The 22,152-nt window shown below is 37.7% G+C and overlaps 2 protein-coding genes across 4 annotated transcripts; one reads left to right on the top strand and one right to left on the bottom strand.

The window, feature by feature from the left end:
• Window positions 1-1,146: 1,146 nt before the first annotated feature.
• Window positions 1,147-12,057, bottom strand: btbd2a (BTB (POZ) domain containing 2a). 3 transcript variants are annotated; one of them, XM_073843930.1, is made up of 9 exons: window positions 11,204-12,057; window positions 10,790-10,909; window positions 8,285-8,441; window positions 7,950-8,055; window positions 7,664-7,861; window positions 5,921-6,113; window positions 5,683-5,770; window positions 5,283-5,429; window positions 1,147-2,164 (listed from the first exon to the last, which is right to left on the bottom strand). In XM_073843930.1, the coding sequence occupies exons 1-9, from the start codon at window positions 11,710-11,712 to the stop codon at window positions 2,003-2,005; spliced, it is 1,680 nt and encodes a 559-aa protein (XP_073700031.1). In that variant the 5' UTR covers window positions 11,713-12,057; the 3' UTR covers window positions 1,147-2,002. The 3 variants fall into 3 exon arrangements, with proteins under 3 accessions (XP_073700031.1, XP_073700030.1, XP_073700032.1); XM_073843929.1 differs by having other exon boundaries at window positions 11,114-12,053; XM_073843931.1 differs by lacking the exon at window positions 10,790-10,909 and having other exon boundaries at window positions 11,204-12,053.
• Window positions 12,058-14,165: 2,108 nt separating this feature from the next.
• Window positions 14,166-21,868, top strand: hmg20b (high mobility group 20B). Its single transcript, XM_073844366.1, has 9 exons — window positions 14,166-14,726; window positions 15,381-15,477; window positions 15,637-15,858; window positions 16,634-16,754; window positions 16,861-16,916; window positions 17,033-17,099; window positions 18,855-19,070; window positions 19,156-19,288; window positions 21,148-21,868. Exons 2-9 carry the CDS (start codon window positions 15,400-15,402, stop codon window positions 21,158-21,160), a joined length of 906 nt encoding a protein of 301 aa, XP_073700467.1. The 5' UTR covers window positions 14,166-14,726; window positions 15,381-15,399; the 3' UTR covers window positions 21,161-21,868.
• The last annotated feature ends 284 nt before the right edge of the window (window positions 21,869-22,152 follow it).

Here is a 22,152-nt window from a genome sequence, read left to right on the forward strand (position 1 = left end):
TCGCACATATGAGCGCATATGATCTGCTCTGTGTTATTGCGTCTCTGTGTAGGGGGCGGGACACTACGGACTCTAGAGAGCATTTGATTGGACAGAACGTTTGATGAGAAACTGAAGTGCACGGTGATATCATCAAAATTGTTGATTCATATTGGCGGAAGTGACGAGACTGTAAGTTCTGAATGCCCATATCTTGTAAAAGCGAATTTTGTCATTGTTTTGAAGCACACTAGCTTATAGATAATCTTAAGGCTAATATATTCATACTAAAAGCCCAAAAACTTTAATTTTGATTTCAGGGGGACTTTAAGCCCCTTGGTGGAATATCTATTAGTGCAACCGTAAACACAACAACCAGACATTTTGATGCTGGGAAACCGTTTTGATAAACTTTCGTTGCTAACACGTTAGAGCCAGTGGGAACAACACCACTTCCGTTGCCAAAATGCGCGCGCAACTATCTGATCACGTGGGCTGTAAAAGGGTCTATAGACAAATTGTAGAGTTGCACTTCTCTTTCTCCCACATAAAGACAGATCTGACAAGAACACTACAGGAGGATTGTTCACATAAATTCAAACCATAAAAATGTGACCATTGTTTTAAGATGCCTTGTTGTCGGGCATCTGTGTTATGGACCAACAGGCAAACGGTGACTTTTCTCAGTTCCTAGTGGAATTTGAAAGTCCAGTGTAATGAATTGCACAATTTATGTACTGTGTTACATGGCCTGTATACTAATACACATGGATATTCTGTGCTTAATGTAATTAAGCTCATGTTTTGTAAGCCTGAAATATAAATCAACCTGATCAGCAATGCAATGTCTCCGCCTTTCTTTTCACTTCTGCCATGTTAAATATGCCAGCTGTTATGACTAAGCTCTATTAGTTGATTGATTGCATGTCGACACTGATTTGCGTAAATTGCCATTTAATAGTGCACGTCTAATAAATGTTGGGAGTATTGAACTTAAGCACTCTACTTGTCCAAACATCTGTCTTTGGAGCAAGAACTGACTGACTTCTTGGGTAAAAGTCTTAAAGCCCTCTAAGAAGGAAGCCTTATTGACTCAAAGTCAAAAAACCATTTAAGTTGTATTAGCTATAGTCTATGCTGCATAAATTAATTCAGTGTGACCCAAACTAGGGGTGCAGACTTTAATTAAACATACAGAAACAAGACAAGAACATTATATTTACAGCGCTTACAAGGTAAGCATTGGTACATTCATGAAGCTGTTTCCTGTTCGTCTTCCTTATATCAACTTCTCGAGAAAAGAATATTCAAAATCGGTAACAGAAATGTGTTCACTGCAATACTTTAGAGCTTTTATACATGGTGGCATTGTGAATGCAAGTGCTCTTGTGGTTTATCACTACAAGAAGGGCAACTATGGTAAAACAACACCTTATAAACATCTACTGTTCACATTGCCGTCAAAGAAATGGAGTTTCACCTCTAGCAAGGGGTGCAGGCCACTCAAAACGGGTACATAACAGTCCATTTTACAATGAATTGACGTCTTAATTAGAGATGTAGTGTACTTTTCCCAAACCTCATGTTGTGACTGGGGGCTGAAGTGCTTCGGTGCGATTTGAGGGACAGATGAGCATTGAACAATCAAGGGTCAAAGGTGGAACCAAAAGAAACACCAGTTGTCAACATTCAAATAAATCTACAAACGGAAGAGAGTTACCCTCTAGAGTTGAACTATACCTGTAGTAGATCATGACGAAGTTCACCTATTTGTTCGTTATTTAGCAATGACATTGGCTGGTCATAACATCAAGGTGGAACTACAAGGTGCTACTTGGGTAGAAACCAAATCTGTACCCTAAGTACACTTGGAAAAGGACTGAATTCTCATGCTTCAAATCTTTGAAATGAAAGCCTTTAGAAATGAGATCAGTATTTGGTCGCCAGCCTACACGGAGACCGGTGAATTGGCCACGAAATGCAATGCAAGAGTCTTTGATCGTGAGATGATTCTGCTTGGTCATTATGTGTAGAAGATGACCTCTGGGATTTGTCCATCCTCTACGGAAGTGCCGTTGTTATTGCCTGCAGCATAGCAGAATGTAAAGCAGGTCTTGGTACCAGTAGCGGGGGCTTCGTGGGTGACTTTACGCATCCCCTTGGTCCCATAATGAGAGTCTGGTCCCTGCAAAAGCATCAATCCATCAAAGGTTCATTTAGAATTCATGAAATACTGTGTTAAATGATACAGATATTGTAGTAAATGATAATTTCAAAGGAACTACATGTGTGGTCAAAAAAGGTCTATTGTCCAATAGCATAGTGATGTTTGAAGCACAGCTCACACAGAAGACACTTTTAAAACCAAGCAGCTTAATTTGAATTTGAACTTGCGAAATCTGTGGGAAATCTATTGCTCCTATTAAAAAGTTCCTATTAAATTTCCTGTATGTTGCCAATGATAATTAATAGCCAGCAGACTTAAGTATTAGAGCAACTGAAGACACAACCATGATTTGCTACTTGCTATTGATTGTAGGTGGCAGGTGGTATTTTTACAGGGTTCATACACATAATATAAAATAACATTTTTAATTTTAAATGTCTTCCATTTCAAATTCTAAAAACAAAAAAAAATAGATAAAAATATACTAATAAAAATGGCAAATAAAATAAAGCACATGCAAAGTATTACTACTAAAGTATTATAAAGTATACTACACTTTTACTATATAAAACCATGGTTAATTTTCTTAAGGGATTTGAATTTGTGTATACTTTTTTCTTTGTTTTGTTTTTATAACTGTACTGCCTTAATAGTTTGACGTTTTCTACTGTTTAAAATTTGCGAACCCACTCCGAAGTTCCAATCAAAATAAAATTATTTGCGATCCACGCTCTGAAGTCTCGATCTGAATAATGATTTGTGAACCATCATTTCAGATCACGACTCGGAGCGCAAAGTGTGTACTGCAAATCAATTGATTTAGATTGGACTTCAAACCGTGTATTGCATTTTATTTGAATTATTCAATTTGTGAAATAATTCACAAACCCGTTCTGACTTAAATCAAATGATTTGCGGTACACCTCTGATGTCCCGATCTGAATCAAATGATTCGCGATACACAAAGTCACAATCGGAGTCAAATGATTCACGATTCGCGCTCAGAAGTTCCAATCTAAATCAAATTATTTGCGATCCATGCTCCGAAGTACCGATCTGAATCGAATGATTCACAATGTGCGCTCTGAAGCCCTGATCTGAATCGAATGATTCACAAAGTGCGCTCTGAAGCCCTGATCTGAATCAAATGATTCACAATGTGCGCTCTGAAGCCCTGATCTGAATCAAATGATTCACAATGTGCGCTCTGAAGTCACGATCTGAATCAAATGATTCACAATGTGCGCTCTGAAGTCTCGATCTGAATCAAATGATTCGCAATACACAAAGTCCCGATCTGAGTCAAATGATCTGCGCTCTAAAGTCCCAATCTGAATCAAATGAGTCGCAATACACAAGGTCCCCATCCAAGTCAAATGATTTGCAATCCACACTCTGAAGTCCCGATCTGAATCAAATGATTCGCAATACACGAAGTCCCAATCTGAGTCAAATGATCTGCGCTCCGAAGTCCCTATCTGAATTAAATGATTCATAATACACAGTCCCGATCTGAGTCAAATGATCTGCGCCACGAAGTCCCGATCTGAATCAAATGATCTGGGCTCCGAAGTCCCTATCTGAATTAAATGATTCGTAATACACAGTCCCGATCTGAGTCAAATGATCTGCGCCACGAAGTCCCGATCTGAATCAAATGATCTGGGCTCCGAAGTCCCTATCTGAATTAAAGAATTCGTAATACACAGTCCCGATCTGAGTCAAATGATCTGCGCCACGAAGTCACGATCTGAATCAAATGATCTGCGCTCCGAAGTCCCTATCTGAATTAAATGATTCGTAATACACAGTCCCGATCTGAGTCAAATGATCTGCGCTCCGAAGTCCCTATCTGAATTAAATGATTCGTAATACACAGTCCCGATCTGAGTCAAATGATCTGCGCCACGAAGTCCCGATCTGAATCAAATGATCTGCGCTCCGAAGTCCCTATCTGAATTAAATGATTCGTAATACACAGTCCCGATCTGAATCAAATGATCTGCGCTCCGAAGTCCCTATCTGAATTAAATGATTCATAATACACAGTCCCGATCTGAGTCCAAATGATCTGCGCCACGAAGTCCCGATCTGAATCAAATGATCTGCGCTCCGAAGTCCCTATCTGAATTAAATGATTCGTAATACACAGTCCCGATCTGAATAAAATAATTCGCAATACACAAGGTCCCGATCTAAGTCAAATGATTTGCGATCCACACTCTGAAGTTCCAATCTAAAGCAAATGATTTGTGATCCGCGCTCTGAAGTTCCGTTCTAAATCAAAATATTTGCAATCCAAGCTCTGAAGTCTCGATTGGAACAATGATTCACGAACCATCATTTCAGATCAGAACTCGGAGCGTGGAGCGCAAATCATTTGACTTAGAACACAACTTTGCGTATAGCAAATCATTTGTTTTGAATTATTCAATTCGCAAAATAATTCACAAACCCGTTCCGACCTAAAGCTCTCCGAAGTCCCGATTTGAATCAAATGATTTGCATTACACAAAGTTCTGATCTAAATCAAATGATTCACGGTACGCGATTTGTCCCGATCTGAAACAAATGATTTGCGATACAAGATCAGAATGGAGTGCCTCGAAATAGTGAATGATTTTACGATGCAATGGTTTAACTGAGTTTCGAAAAGCTTGTTTCACCTATCACTACGTGCTTTTTAAAATCGTTACAAGTGATGTCAAAATTCGAAAATGAACAACTTTAATTTGATCTTGTTTTTGCTAGTAAATGGCTTGAAATGATCAATCGAAGTCACAAGTTTAAATCAATCAATCATTCTTCTATTCACGTCTTCAGCCATGTTTACACAACACTGTCAGTACTACTACTTGCTTAGCTCTATTGTTTTTGGACATTAACTGAAATAAGCAAAAAAGTACGTTTTTTTGACAAAATTAAACACTTCATAGATACATTGTCTTTTAATAATTCAAGCACTTTTCAGGTACCTCTTCAGGAATATTGCTATTTTCAAGGGCTTTCCAGGCCTTAAATTTCAAAAAGTCCAATTCAAGTACTTCAAGCATTTTAAGCACCTTGTACGAAGCCTGTTTCTAATTCCATTTTAGCATATAAATGGCCTAATACTCCAATTCTAAGTCTGTTTTACCTTGAGGGTAGCGCAGGCAATGTAGTTGACACTGGGAAGAATTTCCACAGGCTCCTTGAACATGACTCGGAAGGTGCTGGCCGTTCCATCGCAGCTAAAGCCTGTATCGTTCTGACCGAGAACTGTGTTGCTGTCTGTATGTATGATCTAGATTAGAGAAAAACATGCACCATTACCACTCACGTCCTGACACATTTTCACACTTCCAAGCGTTAAACTACAAAAATTATTGGTTGTAACAGTTTAGACTTGCTGCATAAAATCTGGTCCTTATTGCAATTGATTCCAGCCAAGAATCGCCCACTTAGACAGGAAGACCATCTGTCAGACCACCAGTGAATGTACTGCAGACAGTTTATGATTGAAATAAGATTTTTGGTCATAAAAGCTTAGTTCTCACCTGGATGTTGACCTGATAGTCAGTTGGACCATGTATAGACCCATAGAGCCCAAATCCCACCACAAATATTCTGCGGTTTACAGAAAACCTGTGAGGGATTTAAATGCAAATGTTATTCGGCAAGTTTTTAACATTCCACCTATATCAGGTACGTAAAATGGCTAGAATCAAATCCACATGTTCCCGTTCAATGTCTCAGCACTTCCTTAATCAATGGTTTTAAAAAAAACACACTTACCGGATGCGGTCACTGGTGCCGCTGTAGCCCCAGCGGCTCTCCACCTGACTAAAACGTGTGATGCTGCACTCTTTCCCCCGGAGGCAACAGCGAGGCCGGTCAATAAACTCCACGTGTGGTTTCGGATTGACGGTAAAATGCAGGAACAGACTGACTACCTCCCGGTCTGTGAGTATACCAGACTGAGCCGGACCTATCGCACACATACACAAAGTTTAGCACAATGACTAGTGCCACTCAGGAAGTTATAGCAGTGATCACTAGCCTTACAGTTAAAGTAAAATGTTTACGTACACTTTGCAGAATCTGCAAAATGTTAATAATTCTACCAAAATAAGAGGGATCATCGTTTTTTTATTATTTTAGTTATTATTTAGTACTGACCTGAATAAGATCTTTCACATAACAGATGTTTACATATAGTCCACAATAGAAAATAATAGTTTATTATAAATTACATAATTTATAAAAATGACCCCGTTTAAAAGTTTACATACACTTGATTCTTAATACTGTGTTGTTACCTGAATGATCCACAGCTGTTTTTTTTTTTTTTTTTTTTTAGTGACAGGTGTTTATGAGTTCCTTGTTTGTCCTGAACAGTTAAACTGCCAGCTGTTCTTTGGAAAATCCTTCAGGTTCCATAATTTTTTTTTTTCTTCTTTTTTTTTTTAGCATTTTTGCATATTTGACTATGATTTTGAGATCCATCTTTTTACACTAAGGACAACTGAGGGACTCAAATGCAACTATTACAGAAGGTTCAAATGCACATTATTGCTTCAGAATTAAAAAACGATGCATTAAGAGCTGGGGTTGAAAACTGTTTGAATTTGAAGATTAGGGTAAATTTTACTTCTTTTGTCTTTTGGGAAACATGTAAGTATCTTCTGTAGCTTCTGAAGGGCAGTACTACATTTAAAAAATATAATATTCAAGCAAAATAAGAAAAATGTACACATCTTCATTCTGTTCAAAAGTTTTCACCCCTGGCTCTTAATGCATCGTTTTTCCTTCCGAAGCATCAGTGAGCATTTTAACCTTCTGTAAAAAATTGCAAATGAGTCCCTCAGTTGTCCTCAGTGTGCAAAGATGAAACTCAAAATCATATAGTCATTGTTTGAAAGGGTTCAATTACACAAAAATGCTGAAAAACCAAAGAATTTGTGGGACCTGAAGAATTTTTCTGAAGAACAGCGGGCAGTTTAACTGTTCAGGACAAACAAGGAACTCATAAACAACTACCACTAAACAAAAACTATTATTTCTATAAAACTATTATTCTATAAAACTATTATTATCATTCAACTATTATTTTCTCTTGTGACTATATGTAAATGTCTTCTATATGAAATATCTTATTCAGGTCAGTACTAAAAAAATATGCATTTTGTTGGATCCCCCTCATTTTGGTCAAACAATTATCATTTTGCAGATTCTGCAAGGTGTATGTAAACTTTTGACTTTAACTGTATATAGCTTAGACCAGGGGTTTTCAACTCTGGCCCTCAAGGTCCACTTTCCTGCAGAGTTTAGCTCCAACCTTGATCAAACTCACCTGCCTGTAACTTTCTAGTGATCTTGAAGGCCTTGATCAGCTTGTTCAGCTGTGTTTGATTAGGGTTGAAGCTAAACTCTGCAGGAAAGTGGACCTTGAGGGCCAGAGTTGAGAAACCCAGGCTTAGACGATAAAGTATAGTGCAGATCCACTTTTCAGGAAACCATTTCATAATCAAGAATTACCTGCTGCAAACTCTTCAATAGTCATGAGAGGGAAGCGAATAAGCGAAAGCGCTTTTCCCAACACTCTACGCTTGTTCTCCGGCGTGGGCTGTAACTGTTGCCTTTGGGCCTCAGCTTCTGCCCAGCGAGTCGCAGCCCCGAAGAGACGTATTTCCCGCACACCCAGCGTGTCTCTCTCTAGGACTGCCATGAGGGTGTCTGCACAGGAGGGAATATAAAACGGTCTATTTCTGACTCACTCTTCTGATTGTATTTTGTTGTGATACTTGATACTTAAGAGAAGTACCGAGGTCGATATCCGTGAAGCCCTCGGCGGCTAACGCATCAGCAGTGTTCTTGTCGATATTTTCTAAACAGAGACTAGCCAGCTGGGGCTCGTCAAAGAGCCGTGCCTGCAAGCAAAAGGAACCGTGTTTTTTATATAATCTATAATAGACTGCGCACAAAAAAAGCAGACGACAAACACACTCAATAAGCCCGAGGCGCTGTTTGCTAGGATTTGAAAGGGAGCTGTCAAACATGGGGACTCAAGATGGCTGGGGAACAAACTTGAAACAATGGTGCCGTGCAATATGTCAGTTCCTAGTGCCAATATCAAATCACTCAAATCCCTGTGATTACCTGGGTAAGCAACATAAACGCATTGTCAGCACGTAGGTTTTTCTTTAAGAATTCGACGCAGTGGGCCTCGAGCGCAGGTACTGCATACTTTTTGGCTGTGTATAGCGTGGTCATAACGGTCTCTGGTCCAATTTGCACTTCATCGGAGTATAAAAATCTGCAATTGCAAAAGGAACAAAAAACTATTACAGACTTACAGATTGACAGTAAGACATAAATAAGCTGTTAGAGAGACAGACAGGCCTTCAGACAGTTTGTCAGATAGATAGATAGATAGATAGATAGTCAAACAGAACAGAAAGATAGAACAACAGACAGACAGAACTAATAGACAGACAGAACTACAGACAGATAGAACTAGTCAGACAGAACAATAGACAGACAAATAGAACAGACCGATAGATGACAGACAGATAGCTAGAACAGGCAGATAGAACAAATAGAACAGACAGATAGAATGGCAGACAGAACTACAGACAGACATACAGAACAGACAAATAGAACAGACAGACAGAACTACAGACAGATAGAACAGAAAGACAAATAGAAGAGACAGACAGATAGAACTACAGACAGACAAATAGAACAAACAGACAGATAGAACAATAGACAGACAAATGGAACAGACAGATGGCTAGAACAGACAGACAGATAGAACTATAGACAGACAGCTAGAACAGACAAATAGAACAGACAGCTGACAGACAGATAGAACTACAGACAGACAGACAGAACAGACAAATAGAACAGACAGACAGACAGCTAGAACAGACAGACAGAACAGACAGACAGCTAGAACAGACAGACAGAACAGACAAATAGAACAGACAGACAGCTAGAACAGACAGACAGACAGCTAGAACAGACAGACAGAACAGACAAATAGAACAGACAGACAGAACAGACAAATAGAACAGACAGACAGATAGAACTACAGACAGACAGCTAGAACAGACAGACAGAACAGACAAATAGAACAGACAGACAGAACTACAGACAGACAGAACAGACAAATAGAACAGACAGATAGAACTACAGACAGACAGCTAGAACAGACAGACAGAACAGACAAATAGAACAGACAGACAGATAAAACTACAGACAGACAGCTAGAACAGACAGAACAGACAAATAGAACAGACAGACAGATAAAACTACAGACAGACAGCTAGAACAGACAGACAGAACAGACAAATAGAACAGAACAGAACAGACAGACAAACAAACAGAACAGACAGACAGACAGATAGAACTACAGACAGACAGCTAGAACAGACAGACAGAACAGACAAACAAACAGAACAGACAGACAGACAGACAGACAGATAGAACTACAGACAGACAGCTAGAACAGACAGACAGAACAGACAAATAGAACAGAACAGAACAGACAGACAAACAAACAGAACAGACAGACAGACAGATAGAACTACAGACAGACAGCTAGAACAGACAGACAGAACAGACAAACAAACAGAACAGACAGACAGACAGACAGATAGAACTACAGACAGACAGCTAGAACAGACAGACAGAACAGACAAATAGAACAGACAGACAAATAGAACAGACAGATAGAACAGACAGACAAACAAACAGAACAGACAGACCGATAGATCTACAGAAAATAGAACAGACAGATAGAACAATACAGACAGACATCTAGACAGAATGATAGATAGATAGATAGATAGATAGATAGATAGATAGATAGATAGATAGATAGATAGATAGATAGATAGATAGATAGATAGATAGATAGATAGATAGATAGATAGATAGATCAGATCGATAGATGATAGACAGACAGATAGATCTACAGACGGACAAATAGAACAGACATCTAAATAGACTAATAGACAGACAGATCTACAGAAAATAGGACAGATAGGACAATACAGACAGACAGACAGATAGATGTTCTATTTGTCTGTCTGTAGAACTACAGACAAATAGAACAGACATCTAGATAGAATAATAGACAGATAGATAGAACTACACACAAATAGAACAGATAGATAGATAGATAGATAGATAGATAGATAGATAGATAGATAGATAGATAGATAGATAGATAGATAGATAGATAGATAGATAGATAGATAGATACTGCCAGGCGCACAAACCTAAGAAGACAGACTGACAGACATATTGATCCCTGTTTTATTGTTGGTTTGAGAGTGTTTATTACTTCTGTCCACAAAGTCTAGTATATTTTGAGGTTCATTACAAACATTTACCATGGTCACTGTTTATTCCCCCCAAAATATCACGGCTCTAGCCACCACAATCATTTAAATACTAAATACTTGTTGTAGGGTACTAGCAGGAACAGAAACTGTATAGTATATCGGCAGAAACCATGGTAAATGTTTGCAAGGGTCTGCTGATTGCAGTTACATGGCAGAGGGCACCTGAAGGACGTTATGACAACAGGGGTCAACACACAGAAGAACAGTACAGAGCATTAAGCGTGCAGCAAAGCATTCCGCGGCCCATTCTTACTTGAGAAGGGCTAGAAATGCAGCCGGTTCCACATCTGGCAGTTCAATTTCGGTCGACGTTGTTGCCATGCCACCGTTGAACATGGCATCAAACACGGCACTTCCCACAGCGAGAGCAAATCTGCGAAGAGCAACGGGACCCGACTGTAAATACGGCCATTTGAGGATTAAATATGGATTTATCCTCGCCGAAAACAAATGCTTTAATTTAACGTTATATTTATCGAGCGGGAGAGGTTGGCATAAGCTTAGTTTATAGCAATATACAAAATAATTGAAAAATGACTCCAGTAAAACATACAAACATACCGCTATTCATCCCTACCTGTGCGCTGGAATGCGCTGCACTCCCATTCCCTTCCCAACCAAAAAATGGACGTCACTTAGCACTTCGTTGTTAAACAAAAATGCAAACCTTTCTTTCACTGTACTTTTTGTCGCTTGCCAGTTGTAGACCGGCTCTCGATAAACCAAAACCGAAGCTGGACTGCTGGGAAGCGGGGCGACGGCGGCGGACGCGTCGGCGGAGGAGGATGCGGTAGACGCGGATGAGGATGATGATGATGATGGTGTCGCCGTCATGTTTGACGCAGCGCCTGAAGTCGCTCCGCTCGGACCGACTGACTGCCGGGGAGGGTTCTGCGCGCTCGGTGTACTTCTCACCGCAGACTCGGCGCCTCCGCCGTTCTCCGGGCCCGACTGGGGGTTCGAATTCCCTGCGCTCCGATTCATCCCCCCGGCTGCACCCACGGCTCCCCTGTTGCTGGCGGGCGAGGAATGGGCGCTGTTGCTCGGCGGTGCATTACCGAGTGGCCCCGAATTAGACAAGTTTAGACATGACGATCGGCTATTGCTTTCACCCGCAGCCATCTTGGATGGTGAACACTGCAGGCTTTGCTGGAATAAACATACACAACAGCGCATAACCAGAAATACTGGCCAAATGACTGCCTTCCCACGAGAGACTTCAACAGCATCGAGCCTCTTTTAATTAACTTGGCCTTCCTGACTACAATTAATTTTAGTTTTCGTGTTTAGGATGTGACACTTTTATTCTCTTGCCGATGCTTTTTCAGAGAAGGCAGGTGTTTGTTGAAATTTATCACGACTGTGATAGTGCAAATTGGCATGAAACTAAGAGCAACTTTTAACACGTTAAAAATTAGGTGTTTGTAGGCTATATAAGTGTAATTGTTAACAGTTACGCTAAATATAATTGTAGGATCAATCAGCGAGTGCAATTATACAAGTTATGGGTTTGTTTTTGCTTTATATTTCAGTATATTTATATATTTTAGTGCTGTCAAGCGATTAATCGCGATTAATCGCATCCAAAATAAGTTTTTGTGTGCATAATATATGTGTGTACTGTGTGCTGTGTATATTTATTATGTATACATAAATACACACACGTGCATGTATGTATTTAAGATATGTAATGTTAAAATATTAAATATATTTATATAATATAAATTATATGAATATAAATATAAACATGTAAATATTTTTAAAATATAACCTGTTTGTGTGTGTCTTCATATATACATAACAAATATACACAGTATATTTTATAAATAAATAATTTAGATGTGATTAATCACGATTAATTGTTTGAACAGCACTAATATATTTATATTAGGGCCGGGACTCGATTAAAAAATTTAATCTAATTAATTAGAGGCTTTGTAATTAATTAATCGAAATTAATCGCATTTTAATCGCATATAAATATTTGACCTGAGAACAGTGAGAAGTAAGATTTTTACATGGATTTTTAGTATATCATTGAATAATGACTGAATACATAAGCTTAAGCAACAAAATATTGTTTATTTTTGTTCAACCAAGTCCAACAGACCAGTGCAATATTGCCATTAAGTTTAGCAAGAGGCACGTTCTTTAACGAGTCTTTGATGCCGAGAACTCTGCTCTTGTGTTTGCTTAATTATGCATTTAAACGTTAATGACCAAACCTATCATTATAAATGTTGCCGCACATGGAATATAACGCGGATAACATTTAAAAAATATTTTTTATCAGGTTACACACTGATTATTTATCACTCAAACCCCTTTCTCTACCTGTCCGTTGGTCGCGCATATCCTCCATGTTTGTAGTTTTTTAACACTTTTTATGCGTGTTTGTAGTTCTAATTGAATCCTAGTTCACGGCGCAGTGTGTTAGAGTGTGCATTGATCGTTAAGTAGTAGACCATCCGGGAATCTTGGGAATACTTTTTTAAACATACTACGATTTGGGACATACAATACTATTTAGGACGGACGCAGCTTGTCTGAACCAGAGCCATATAAAAAGATCTTTTTATATGGCTCTGGTCTGAAGGTAAAGTCTAGAAGGGATACAGCTATGGCTACTGGGCATGGTGCTCCAGTATAATCGGTCCGCTTAATCTCATCCAGTGAGAAACGTTCCGCGGTGCAAAACTAAGTGCGATTAAAATGCGTTAAAAAAATTTAACGCGTTATTTTTGTGTAATTAATTAATCTAAATTAACGCGTTAAAGTCCCGGCCCTAATTTATATTAATATAATTCATATTATATATAAATATTTGGATATATAAACAACATTTTTCTCATATATATACATAATAAATCTACGCAATACACATATTATAATATATAAACAATTTTTTTTATTCTGGATTAATCATGATTCATCGTTTGACAGCACTAAAATATATTTAATATATAGCATTTTTTTTTTTTAGTCCATTATGAGAAGACAACTTTGACGGTCCACACAGTTATGGAAATATTTGAAATGGTAAATTTGGTGAAGTCTTTATATACAGTGTGGGTGAAAAGTAACTAGGCAATATTTAATGGCAATAGAACTTGTAGTACCAAATATTATAATAATTAATAATTTAATAATAATTCATATAATTATATAATACTAGTAAATAATAATAATTTAATCATTATTGTTTCATAATCATTGCATCGTAAATTTGTATTAGAAATACAGACTTTATTACTTTATTTATAAAGATCAACCTGTATATTCATTGGCTAGATTTAGAAATAACATTGATACAAATAATTATTAAAAATATCTGCTTAATTAACATAGAATGGTGTAAACCAGGGGTTTTCAAACCTGTCCTGGAGCCTACCCTGCCCTGCACATTTTGCTTGTCTCTCTCATCTAATACACCTGATTCAAATCATCAGCTCATTAGTAGAGACTGCAAGACCTGAATTGGGTGTGCCTAATAAGGGAGACATACAAAATGTGCAGGGCAGGGGAGGCTCCAGGACAGGTTTGAAAACCCCTGGTGTAAACAATACATTGCTGAGCTTAATAATAGTTTGCATTGACTTCAGTACAGTGACAATAAAAGCCAATTATTTAATTTTGGGAATAAATAGTTTATTAATAAAAAATATTCTTAATTAACTCTTACACTGTATTAATACATTTTGTATTTACTAATTTACTATGATTTTACTACTAAATACCCTACTATCTCTAGCCTAAAATTATTTAATACTACATTAATACTAATACTGGAAAGATGCTGGAAGAGTCAAGGAAAATCATTGGATATTCATTTATGTGATACATCTACGTTTTAAAAATAATTTGGATTAAATAATAACTTTGATGGAAGAAAATATAGGGTGTCTGCACGGAAATCTGACCTAATTGATTCATATATCAAAATTATTATATATTTACTTCGTAATTAAATGTCCAAATGTTAAATGTAATTGTGTAGTCACAGCAGAAAATGGAGAACTGCTTTAAAAAACAACTTTATTTCCAGTCATGCGCAATGCAAATAAAGCACGTTGCCGTTCGCCCCGCCTACCCAAACCCACAAACCAATCAAAACCAACAAGGAGCTGTCAATCAAACCAACGTTTGTCGCTGGGCTAGCGTTTGAGTTAAGGAAACAGGCAATAATTTAGGTAAGTGGAAATATTGTTTATCAAACGTAAGAGCGATATTGATAAATACAAATTGATGTATATAAATACAAATATAAATATAAATAAATAAAATATCGTAATCAAGACGCGATTTGTTTAATTCATCTGAGCTGCAACAGAGGCTAGTTAGCTAACTATGCTACTTTAGCTAATAATAATAACCGGTGATGCAGGAAAAAGTCATTTTTAAACATAAAGGCATCGAAAGCTCCAACTCACATGCATGTGTGTTTGCACATAAACAGCTTACTACATATTTTATGCAAACAAAAGACGTAAGTCAACAATTGATTTAATAATAGCAGTGTTTCCAAACATGATGTTTATGTAGAAAACATTTCGCGGCTGTGCTGCTCTACAGTATTATTTATTACTATTTTAACATTTTTTCGTATTTTTATATTGTCTTTTCTAATTTTAGTTACATTTAAGTCATTTTGTTTATTTTTAAATATGTCTATATAGCTCCTATTTCTATTTTTATTTCGGTTTGAGTTATTTTAGCACATCAGGTTATAAATGAAAATAAAAAATGTTTTCTTGGCAAATAGCTGAGATAAAATAACGTTTATTATATTTCAAGTAACAAAATATTTTTCTGCCCTTGTTTGTATGTTTGTCTATGTGTTCCAGAATATTATCAATTCATGTTATGGGTGGCGTAAAGCAAGAGCAACCTGATGCTCCTGCATCTAAAGACTCTCAATACACAGATACTGCACAAGAGGAGGTAAGATTTAGACTTTTTCAATAGCTTTGTCTGTTATATATTACAGAGTACTTCAGCTATGTAATTGAATCGTTGTAAAAGGTTTTGTGAAACACTCATATTTTACTCATACACTCTTCCCGAATTTGATTCATATCAATATAAATTGATTTGTTACAGAACCAGTCGACTTCACAGCCAGTGAAGAAGCGAGGCTGGCCAAAAGGGAAGAAGAGGAAGAAGGTTTTACCAAATGGTCCCAAGGCTCCAGTTACTGGTTACGTTCGTTTCTTGAATGAGAGACGGGAACACATCCGAGCACTTCACCCGGAACTTCCTTTTCCAGAAATCACCAAGAGACTCGGGGCAGAATGGAGCCGTCTGGCTCCTCATGATAAACAGGTATTTGTGTGTGAATTAGACGAATAGTTCATGTAAGAATAAGAATTTGCCAGAAAAAAAGTACTCACTCTCAGGCTTTTTATGATGTAGATGAGTTTGTTTCTTCATCAGAACAGATTTGGAGAAAATCTAGCATAACATCAAATTCCCACGAATGGATCATTTGCAGTGAATGGGTGCCGTCAGAATGAGAGTCCAAACATCACAATAATCCATATCACTCCAGTCCATCTTGTGAAGTGAAAAGCATTTTTTTTTTTAACTTTAAACATTTGCATCTGGGTCTTCTATCCAGAATTTAAAAAAGTAAAAAAGTTGTTTCATCCGAATCAGGAGCGAAATATGCACTGTTTACAAGCAAAACAGTTTTAAACAAATATCTTGGTGGATTTTGATGTGAGAAGACATTGGAGGAAGAGTTATTATAGATTATGGACTCGTTTTATCCAGTTTAAACTTAAAGTGCCTTAATAATAGATTTGTTTTTTTACAAACATGCTGCTTTTCACTTCACAAGATGTTAATTGATGGACTGGATGTTTTTATCAGCTGTTTGGACTTTAATTCTGACGGCACCCATTCATGGACCATTGGTGAACAAATGTTGTAATGCTAAATTTCTCCAAATTTGTTTTGATGAAGAAACAAACTCATCTACATCTCAAGCCTAAAGGGTGTGTAAACTTTTGGCAAATTTACATTTTTTGGTGAACTATTCCTTTGGAAGATAATCTCTATGATGAAATGAAAACGTTTTATTGTATTTTTTTAACAGCGGTACCTAGATGAAGCCGAAAGGGACAAAATGCAGTATGCACGAGAACTCAGGGAGTATCAAAAAAGTGAAGCTTATCAAATCACATGTGCAAAAGTTCAGGATAAGAGAATTAAGAGAGGTAAAAATGCCCTCTTTCTCTATGAGTATGATATAGTTCCGATTAAAAATTTGAAATGATGCAAGTATTTGTGTTTTTTAGAGTGAATAGTTTGTTTGTTTTACAGAGGAGTTGACTTCTGTTATTATCAACGCCAACAGTTCAGGATCTACAGGTTTTAAGGTAATCATACGAGCAAAGCCTGAATTCCTGCATATTCCCACCCCATTCCTGAAGTATAAACTTGTAAGTGTGGAAATTGTTCTTGCATCCTGCCTCATGAAGAAGTTTTCTTTCAGAACTCAGACTTAACGGCCAGATTTGACGTTCCTATTTTCACAGAAGAATTTTTGGACCAAAACAAAGGTAAGTTGTTTTGTTTTGTATTCTTAAAAGCCAATGTGGAAAGCTATATGTCATTTATTTGCTCACACTCCATACCTGCAAAAGCTTTCTGACCCTGCATAGACAGCAACTCAACTGACACGTTCAAGGCCCAGAAAGGTAGTAAGGATATCATTAAAATAGTCCATGTGACGTCAGTGCTTCAATCTTAACGTGGTAGAAAAATATCACACGTACTTTTGTGAATGCACGTTGAAAACTGACACAGTAGAGAAGAAATTGTTGAATAAAGTTATTTTTGTTTTCTTTGCACACTTAGTGTTATCGTAGCTTCATAAAATTAACCCGATTGTGCACGATTTTCTTCTGAATGGTTTCATGCATATAGTAATGTTAATAGTGTCCTATGTTAACATCTGTATTTATTTTTTCTTGGAAATTGTATGTGCAAGTAAGTTGTATACACCCCTTCAATGTCAAAATTGAATAGGAGGATAACATTTTGCATCTAACTTAAAATAACTGCTTTCAACACCCTGCTGAAAAAAACAGCTAAAACCAGCCTAAGATGGAAATAGTTGTTTTAACTGGTCTCCCAGCCAGGATAGGCTGGTCAGGCTGGTCTTAACTGGTTGTTCCAGATAGTCTTCCAGCCAGACCAGCTAAGGAAGTGGCCAAAACCCCTCTAAAACCAGCCTGCTGACCAGCTACGACCACCTAAGACCAGGCTGGATGACCAACTAAAACCAGCCTAAGATGGTTGGCTGGTCTTAACTGGTTTAAGCTGGAAGTAGTTGTTTAAGCTGGTCTCCCAGCCTGGCTAGGCTGGTCAGGCTGGACTTAACTGGTTGTTGCAGCTGGTCTTCCAGCCAGACCAGCTAAGGAAGTGGTCAAAACCCCTCTAAAACCAGCCTGCTGACCAGCTACGACCACCTAAGACCAGGCTGGATGACCAACTAAAACCAACCTAAGATGCTTGGCTGGTCTTAGCTGGTTTAAGCTGGAAGGAGTTGTTTTAGCTGGTCAGGCTGGTCTTAACTGGTTGTTCCAGCTGGTCTTCCAGCCAGACCAGCTAAGGAAGTGGCCAAAACCCCTCTAAAACCAGCCTGCTGACCAGCTACGACCACCTAAGACCAGAATGGACGACCAACTAAAACCAACCTAAGATGCTTGGCTGGTCTTAGCTGGTTTAAGCTGGAAGGATTTGTTTTAGCTGGTCAGGCTGGACTTAACTGGTTGTTCCAGCTGGTCTTCCAGCCAGACCAGCTAAGGAAGTGGCCAAAACCCCTCTAAAACCAGCCTGCTGACCAGCTACGACCACCTAAGACCAGGCTGGATGACCAACTAAAACCAACCTAAGATGGTTGGCTGGTCTTAGCTGGTTTAAGCTGGAAGTAGTTGTTTTAAAACCAGCCTGCTGACCAGCTAAGACCAGGCTGGGTGACCAATTAAAACAAGTCTAAGCTAGTTGGCTGCTCTTAGCTGGTTTAAGATGAAAGTAGCTGGTTTTAGCTGGATTTATTGTATAGTTGCCCGTGGGCTTAAATGGTTTAAGGTTGAACTGCTGACATGGACACATGGACTATTTTATCAATGTCCTTACTACCTTTCAGAACCTTGAATGTGTCAGTTGTGTTGCTGTCTATGCAGGGTCAGAAAGCTCTCGGATTTCATTAAAAATATCTTAATTTGTGTTCCAAAGATGAGCGAAGGTCTTACAGGTTTGAATTTTCATTTTTGTGTGAAACTAACCCTTCAAAATTGTGCATTTCCCAGCACGAGAAGCGGAGTTGCGGCGACTGCGCAAGGCTAACGTGGAATTCGAAGAGCAGAATGCGGTTCTCCAGAAGCACATTGCCGACATGTTCAGCGCTAAAGAGCGACTGGAGGCTGAGCTGGGCCAGGATGAGCTTCGCACGCAAGCTCTACAGCGCCACCTACAGGCAATCAAACAGACACTGGTCAACAGCCTAGCCACTGTGCCTTTGCCAGGTCTGTATTGCACTGTGTCCAGTACCATGATTGATTATTTTTTTGGTCACAGTGGGAAACGGCTTTGTTTTTGATTTTTGTTCAGGCACAGGCGAGACGCCATCGATTGGAACGCTGGACTCGTACCTGAGTCGCTTGAGTAGTGCTTTAGAGAGCAGGCCTCATGAGCATCGCGGCTTAGTCCTCAAGCTACAAGAGCTTTTAGCTCACCTAGACAGGTGAGCTTCTGCTTATGGTTTGTGAATACTATGTACCATAAGAGTACTGATTCTGTAATAAAATATTACTCCAGTAAAGGTATCGCTTGAGTTAAACTATATAAACTACCTAATCATTCAGTCCTGTCAATCATCATTACAAGCATATATGGGCCATTCTATAGAATTGGTTCGAAGTCAGAGTTGGAAACGTCTTGGAAAATAATGTTGTTTCCCATAAATTTTGTATGTATGCAAATTGTAAAATTTCCTAGGTAAACATTTCTAATAATTGTGCAGTTAATTTCTTATTGTATTTTCAGAAAGTTTTGGAATATTTGTCCTCTCCCCAAATTTGTCAGTACTGAAACACAATAATATATAATTTAATAAGAAGGGTTATATTGACCTATTACGATTTTGCTTACATCTTACTTGTAAATATATTTCTTTTTATTTTATTAAAAAGATTTCAGAGGTAAATCAATAACAATTTTAACAATATTTTAAATGTGATTTCTGAGATTTGTTGTATTTTTCTTTGTAAAAGGCAAAAAGTTGATCATACTGTTTTCAAACTTAAGGATTCATTAGTTTAAATATACACTGAACTAAACCCTATCATAACATCTTAGTTGATGATTCAGTATACCTTATTTTTTGACAAAACATCCCATGTTTCGGTAGTGACTGAAAATTTTCAGTAGTGACAATAATGTACTAAAATACAAAAAAATGCATAAATGTACTAAAATGTAGTTTATTTTCCCTTTTGTCACTACCGAAACAATAATGACATGTTTCGGTTGTGGCTGTTTTAGTGGTAGTAATTTAATGGGATAACAACAGTGGAATAAAGTGCAAGAATCATTTCAATATCATTTTCATAAGTTGAAATTTAAGGGTCAGGGTTCGGGACAGCCACCTCCCAATTGCAAGTACACAATAAATGATGATTTTATATATATTAAGCTTACTGATTTTAAATAATATTGTGGGTTTCAATAGATAAGATCTTAGTAAACATCTAAGATTTGAATACTTGAATGCGTTTTAAATGTGTTTTTTGGTTGTGGGTTTTAACATTAGTTTTGACCAATTCTGTGGAATGGCCCATATAAACAGTACTTATTGCATTGTCCCAGTGTCAATTCTTTCTGCATCCCTCCACCTCCCCAGCTCCTCCTGTATTTCTGTTATTCTCCCTCTATGTAGTACCGCAATGAACTCAGAGCTCAAGTCGAGCTTCAGGTTTGAGCCTCGGTTCAGGGGCAGCAACCCAAGTTCATTTCCCCATTAACCATCAGGACTGGATAATCAGGCGAACTCCTGGAAATTGCTTAAAAGGATAGTTCACCCAAAAATGAAAAATCTGTCATTAATTACTCATGTCATTCCAAACCTGTAAGACTTTCCTTCATCTTCTGAACACAAATTAAGATATTATTAATGAAATCCGAGAGCTTTCTGACTCTCCAATTTGTGTTTCGCAAATCAGGTTTGGAACGACATGAGGGAGAGTAATTGTAATTTTCTCACCCTCAAGTTATTCCGAATCTTTCTGTTAAACACAATACTTACTTTGAAGACAGCAGCCATTGACTTCAATACTAATTTTATCCGTACTATGGAAATCAATGGCTACTGTCAACTGTTTGGTTACCAACATTCTTCAGAGATATATTCTTTCAACTCAAACAGAAGAAAGAAACTCAAACAGTTTTGGAACAACTTGAGAGTGTGCAAATGGTGACAATTTTCATGTTTGGGTGAACTATCGAAGTTTCAAAAGTAAAAATTTCTGATCTAAGCACTAATCAATGCTTTGATTGCGAGATTGTCTGATTGTCATCTGTTGATTTTTCTTCATTTTCTTCTAGTGAGAAGCTTTGAAATTGTGTCTACAACCGTGGTGGGATCTAAACATCCCAAGCCTTTTGGAAGGCCTGGGACCCCCATTCTCTGCCTCCCAAGGTGCAATGGGCCATACGGTTTATTTGGATATTTTTGCTCGCCAATAAGCTAATTTGTAACAATGGTGCCGGCGGATTCGAAACTCATTGACGTGCATCGAATTATTGCTGTTTTGATGATTACTGCACTTCATTGAAAGACTAAGTTCATTTAGAATAATGGAAAGCATGGTTTAAAGGCATGCTACGATTTTTACGATTTCTACGATTCTTTACTAAGATGTTGTTATGAAATCTTAAGTGCAGCGTTTTACATTGGGTGACTTGAACCCTTGCTGCACATTGCTTTGGTTTGCAAGAATCTGAGAATTGCGCCATGAATTGTACTCTAAACATTGAGTAACATTCCTAATTATGTTTTCTGATTTCAAATAGCTAAATAATGTTGGTTTTTGATTGCATTCCCTTTTGAGCGAATGATAAGTCAGTTGGCATTGCAAAGAGTGATGAATTCTAGCATTAAGAGTCGAAGGTATTTCAGGTGTCAAGAGTTTACCCTGCTTTGGTGATGTACTTGAATGGATTTTTTCTTCTTCTTCTTTTTTTCTTTGGATTGTCAATTATTTTAATATGCAAAAAATCGTGGTGAAAAAAGATAATAAAATCTGGCAAGAATTATTATACCTTTTTTCAGCTTTGAGTTGTATGTTTATCCAGTAGAGGGTGACATTGGCCATAACATAAAAGCCCCATAAGCTAAAGAAAAAGGGAGTGTTCCCTTGAGCAAAGGGAGGGCATTTCAGATCTTTTGGAATTGTTTTTGGTATATCAAATTAACAATTTTGCTCCAGATCTAAAAATTTAATATAACTCGTAAGCAGCCAAAATGAATGCAAGTATTATTTAATTTAAAGTTATGCAAAAGTCTTAACTGTCATACAACGCAATTTCTTAAATCCCACAGATTATTTA

Source organism: Garra rufa, chromosome 7 (genome assembly GCF_049309525.1).
Source record: "Garra rufa chromosome 7, GarRuf1.0, whole genome shotgun sequence".
Classification (NCBI taxonomy): Eukaryota; Metazoa; Chordata; class Actinopteri; order Cypriniformes; family Cyprinidae; genus Garra; species Garra rufa.

Bases quoted from the DNA above. Each gene is read 5' to 3' on its own strand.
- btbd2a (XM_073843929.1), bottom strand. From the start codon at position 11,712: ATGCGCTGTTGTGTATGTTTATTCCAGCAAAGCCTGCAGTGTTCACCA. The intron at 6,114-7,663 runs GTAATTCTTGAT...TGTGTGCGATAG, and splicing joins TATTGAAGAGTTTGCAGCAG to GTCCGGCTCAGTCTGGTATA. The intron at 5,430-5,682 runs GTGAGAACTAAG...TCTCTAATCTAG, and splicing joins ACTATCAGGTCAACATCCAG to ATCATACATACAGACAGCAA.
- hmg20b (XM_073844366.1), top strand. From the start codon at position 15,400: ATGGGTGGCGTAAAGCAAGAGCAACCTGATGCTCCTGCATCTAAAGAC. The intron at 17,100-18,854 runs GTAAGTTGTTTT...TGCATTTCCCAG, and splicing joins ATTTTTGGACCAAAACAAAG to CACGAGAAGCGGAGTTGCGG. The intron at 19,071-19,155 runs GTCTGTATTGCA...ATTTTTGTTCAG, and splicing joins AGCCACTGTGCCTTTGCCAG to GCACAGGCGAGACGCCATCG.